The 4,317-nt window shown below is 39.2% G+C and overlaps 1 protein-coding gene across 1 annotated transcript; it reads right to left on the bottom strand.

The window, feature by feature from the left end:
• Window positions 1–1,152: 1,152 nt before the first annotated feature.
• On the bottom strand, window positions 1,153–2,793 carry LOC126994582 (uncharacterized). Its single transcript, XM_050853909.1, has 2 exons — window positions 2,744–2,793; window positions 1,153–2,509 (listed from the first exon to the last, which is right to left on the bottom strand). Exon 2 carries the CDS (start codon window positions 2,399–2,401, stop codon window positions 1,406–1,408), a length of 996 nt encoding a protein of 331 aa, XP_050709866.1. The 5' UTR covers window positions 2,402–2,509; window positions 2,744–2,793; the 3' UTR covers window positions 1,153–1,405.
• Window positions 2,794–4,317: the final 1,524 nt, after the last annotated feature.

The raw sequence follows: 4,317 nt of genomic DNA on the forward strand, positions 1-4,317 counted from the left end.
TCTCTCTCTCTCTCTCTCTCTCTCTCTCTCTCTCACCACGTCACGCCATGCCCCATAAACTCCATACTTTCTAACACAATAATAACGCCCCATTTCATGACAGCAGGATTTCATTGTTAGGCGTGGGTCGGGGGGTGGGAGGGAGGCGGGAAGAAAGGGGAAGGTTACTAGGTCTCGGTTTGATACATAGACGAAGTTTTTGTCATAGTATCTGTGTGTATAAATTGTGATTATGATATGGTGTTTAGATATAGTACGTATTGCTCTCTCTCTCTCTCTCTCTCTCTCTCTCTCTCTCTCTCTCTCTCTCTCTCTCTCTCTCTCTCTCTCTCTCTCTCTCTCTCTCTCTCTCTCTCTCTCTCTCTCTCTCTCTCTCTCTCTCTCTCTCTCTCTCTCTCTCTCTCTCTCTCTCTCTCTCTCTTGTACATTCAAATACACAAACAAACAAAAAGAAACACACACACACACACACACACACACACACACACACACACACACACACACACACACACATGAGCAATATCGGTTCAGTTAATATCGTATCCTTCCGTTTTTTTCTTCTGATTTTGCGATTTCCACGTAAAAATAAAGGGCTCTACTTTGGTATGCGATCTACATAGCTATGTGATCTATAAGTCAAATTTTACTCAGGTGTGGGATCTACATGTCTCATTTATTAATATGGTACCAGGTATTAATCGGGGGTTGTGTCCCGTCTCCTGGGGTCTGTTCCCTTCTCCTATAATTCCTTCCCCCTCCTGTCTCTCTCCGGCATATGACCACAGATGTTGCGCCGACTAAACGAAACCTTCCAACTTTTTTTTAATATGGCTTAAATAAAACATTTTACATATACATATATTTATTTTTAGAAAACAGTTGTCATTTATATATACGTAGCTATATGAAGAAAAAAAAAAAAGACACAGCACACTACTGCTACGACTACTACATTTTTATTACTACTACTTTTTTATTAAAACTGGCCTCCATCCATTAGAGTTGCATTGTGAAAGATATTTTTCCTTATCGTCTTTCACAAAGCAATTCATTATTACCGCCAATGACTGTGGCCGACAACCATCTTCATACAGTATTATATTAATATGTTATTTTTTAATATGTATATATAGACCTATCATTAGCATGTACTATTTTTTTATATGTATGTATATACATATATATAGTATTATTATTAGCAAACATTATTATTACTCCCGAAATTACCCTGATTACTGTAGGAAATATTTAAAATTATTATGCACCTATTCAAGGTTGTTTTGATTTAAATATAATTTAAATCAGAGTAAAAAATTATGATTTAAATCAAATAATTTTTTTCCAACCCTGCATTTATTACTAAAATGATTAAAATTAAGCAAATTTGAAACAAAGTTTACTAATTTTATCGATGAATCGATTGAACGTCAGCAAGAAAAGCAAGAAATAGATGGTCAGAATTTTTTCTCATTATCCGCCAACAGTAATAATCAAGGTGTGATTGGAAGGTTGTTTCGTTTACTCTTTTAATTTTTTTCAAAATGTGACTTAGCTTTGAATCTAGGTAGCTTCTTTCAATTGCCTGAGTGTTTGCTCCTGTGTTTGGATCAACATAATGTCGTTGATGGTTAACAGTTAAATGACGGTAATTTAAACGATTTAAATCAGAATATGTAGGCCAGTCATCAGAATCGATAACCGAATTTTCCTCAACTTCTCTCTGAATTATGTGTTCCAGTGTTTCACGATTTCTTCTTTGCACGTAAAAATAGCGGCAGTCGCCACCTTTCTTCAATCCGAAGACCCAAGGACCATCAATAAGTCCTCCATGGTTTCGGGTGTTTTCTACTTCAGTGTTGCTGTCATTTGATTCTGGAACATGATCTTGCATCATTCTACCTCTGTGGTGTTGTGGGCGTCCCACGAACCACGCTATGTCAATTTGCACTGGGTCTTCTTCTGTGCCTACCATTTTTCCACGATTGCTAACGGAAACAATTTGTGAACAAACCTTACGACACATATTAAACCAGTCACAGATTTCTTTGGTACCTCTATCTGTTAATTCATGTACCGAATCACATGGAATATCTTGAGTAAAGTAGAAAATTAATTCCAAACTTTGGCTTAGAGAAAACTTGCAACCTACTCTGTTATTTAAGTAATTAAAATAGCAAATAACGGTTACATTGCTGATTGGACGAAAAGTTTGGCAGTCTCCGGCATTACAACGGAGAGTAGGCTTGATTTCGCTGTTTCTCTCCTTTCTTTTAGTTTCCTTCATTTCTCCACCACAGCGAGGACATGGTGCAACAGCGCCCTTATCCAAAAGGCCTTTTCTTCGTAAAAAAGCAACTGCCTCCTTCTCGTTACTGAACTTTTTAAAGTGTTTAGATAACATCTTAATTAAGGGCTCTTTAGATATTTATATATTCAGCGCAGGTCGCCTGTTGAGACTGGTGTCTATGCCGGAATGAAGTATGCTGTTGTCACGGAAGGGAGCGCAGGTCTGCAACAGGGATTCCAAATTACTAAACCAGAAAAAGGCCAAAGGTTACAGAAAAAATAGCCCAAAAGGCCAAATGCACTACAGAAAAAGCCAAAAATATGCAGAAAAAAAGCCAAACACTTCATTATTCCACTCCTAAATTAACGAAATACTATACGATATAAAAGGCAGTATCAAAATTAATATGTACGTCGGGCCGAAAAACACCTAGCGGGAATACTCAAGAATACTCACGTCAAAATAATATTCAGCCGTGCACCTCGCGTGCCGTCACCACCAAGACTAAGGGTGCGTAAAGACGAGTTAACATTTTATTACGTTGCCTTGAGTTGTCAGCGTGCAAATACCCCTTCAGGTGGGTACGAAGCACCGTTGCCAAATTGTTGTACATAGATGACCGTGTTTACTAATTTTCTACACTTGACGATCCCAAAAAGACATCAGGAATTAACGATTGTAATGATAACTATAAATGAGTCTCGTTATTTGGGTGTAGGAGACAGTTTTTGGATCGGAAGTCGGTATAAGGAAGAGGCTGAGTAAGGCAATCTGGCAACGCTGGTACGAAGGTCATCAAGGTGTGGTGCGAACCTTCGCGGCCGGTGATTTGTCGAACCGTCGCGTCTGTTATCTTATCGTTCAGACGCGAGATAAGGAAAATGACTCAGAGAAAGAGACTGACGTGTTTGTGACATTCCCGTGGTAGAGTATGTTTTTTTTCCATTCCGTGTGTACCATTCTATCTATTCCTCATATCAGAATTAATAACATATGTTGGCAAAATTAAGCTGCGGTGTTTGAGTTAAATAGCCGAAATAAAGCTCTTTAAATTGACGATATTTCAATGGTATAGTGTCTTATTTATTTTTTTTTTTTCATGAGGTGTGACTATAATAGGAAGAGTACGCTACACGTGAGGGTCGCCGAACATCCTCTACGCTTGTTTCACCACTTAGAAGCCCACGGCGTTGTTGTAAAAAAAAGACGACTGAGGATTACCACAACGAAACCAGTGGATGTTATAAAAAAGGAAATATGTAACAGATAAAGATTAATTAAAACTGAGAAAAAGGGGGAACAAAGCCAAAAGAAGAAGGGAATAAAGGAAATGGAAAAGATCTATCAAACAGGAGAGAAAAAAGAACATAAACAGAAAATATTGTAATGAATGATTTTTTTTTTTTTACAGGAAAGGAGACAGATCAAGAAAAAAAAGAAAATAATAATGAAAAGAAAAAAGCCCGCTACTTACTGCCCCTAAAAAGATTAGAGAGGAGTGGCCGAGAGAGAGTCAATTTCGGGAGGAGAGGTGTCCTGATACCCTCCTCTTGCAAGTGTTGAAGTCGTAGGCTAAATAAAAGATTAGATTATAAGGAAGGGGAAAAAAGGGGGCTGTTGTAAAAAGGGAATAAATAAAAGAGAAAGTGTGGATCAAAAGGATTAAAAAAAAAGGGAGAAAACGGGGGGTGGGGGGAAGCTTTCACCTGGTTCCGCGATGCTTGCTAAACCGTATAACCTCCTCCCTTCCCCCCCCCCCCCTCCCCTTCCTCCACACACCTTTGCTCTCTTCCTGCCACTCTCGCCCCGCCAGTGCCTCCGCCCCTCCTTTCCCTCTACAGCGTTAGTTTCACCGTTTCGTAACACAGACAACGAATACGAACAGTGAAAGGCGGAGCACGCGACACGCAGCGGCCGAGACGGATTGCCATTCCTTTCCCGGCAATTATTATTCACACCGACGTCACGAAGCGGCCATTATTTTTTTTTCGGCGTCATTTCGACATCGGTGTAATGAGTGAACTATTAAT

Source organism: Eriocheir sinensis, unplaced genomic scaffold (genome assembly GCF_024679095.1).
Source record: "Eriocheir sinensis breed Jianghai 21 unplaced genomic scaffold, ASM2467909v1 Scaffold824, whole genome shotgun sequence".
In the NCBI taxonomy this organism is placed as follows: Eukaryota; Metazoa; Arthropoda; class Malacostraca; order Decapoda; family Varunidae; genus Eriocheir; species Eriocheir sinensis.

What these genes read in the sequence shown, in the direction of transcription:
- LOC126994582 (XM_050853909.1), bottom strand. Translation starts at nt 2,401, where the DNA reads ATGTTATCTAAACACTTTAAAAAGTTCAGTAACGAGAAGGAGGCAGTT.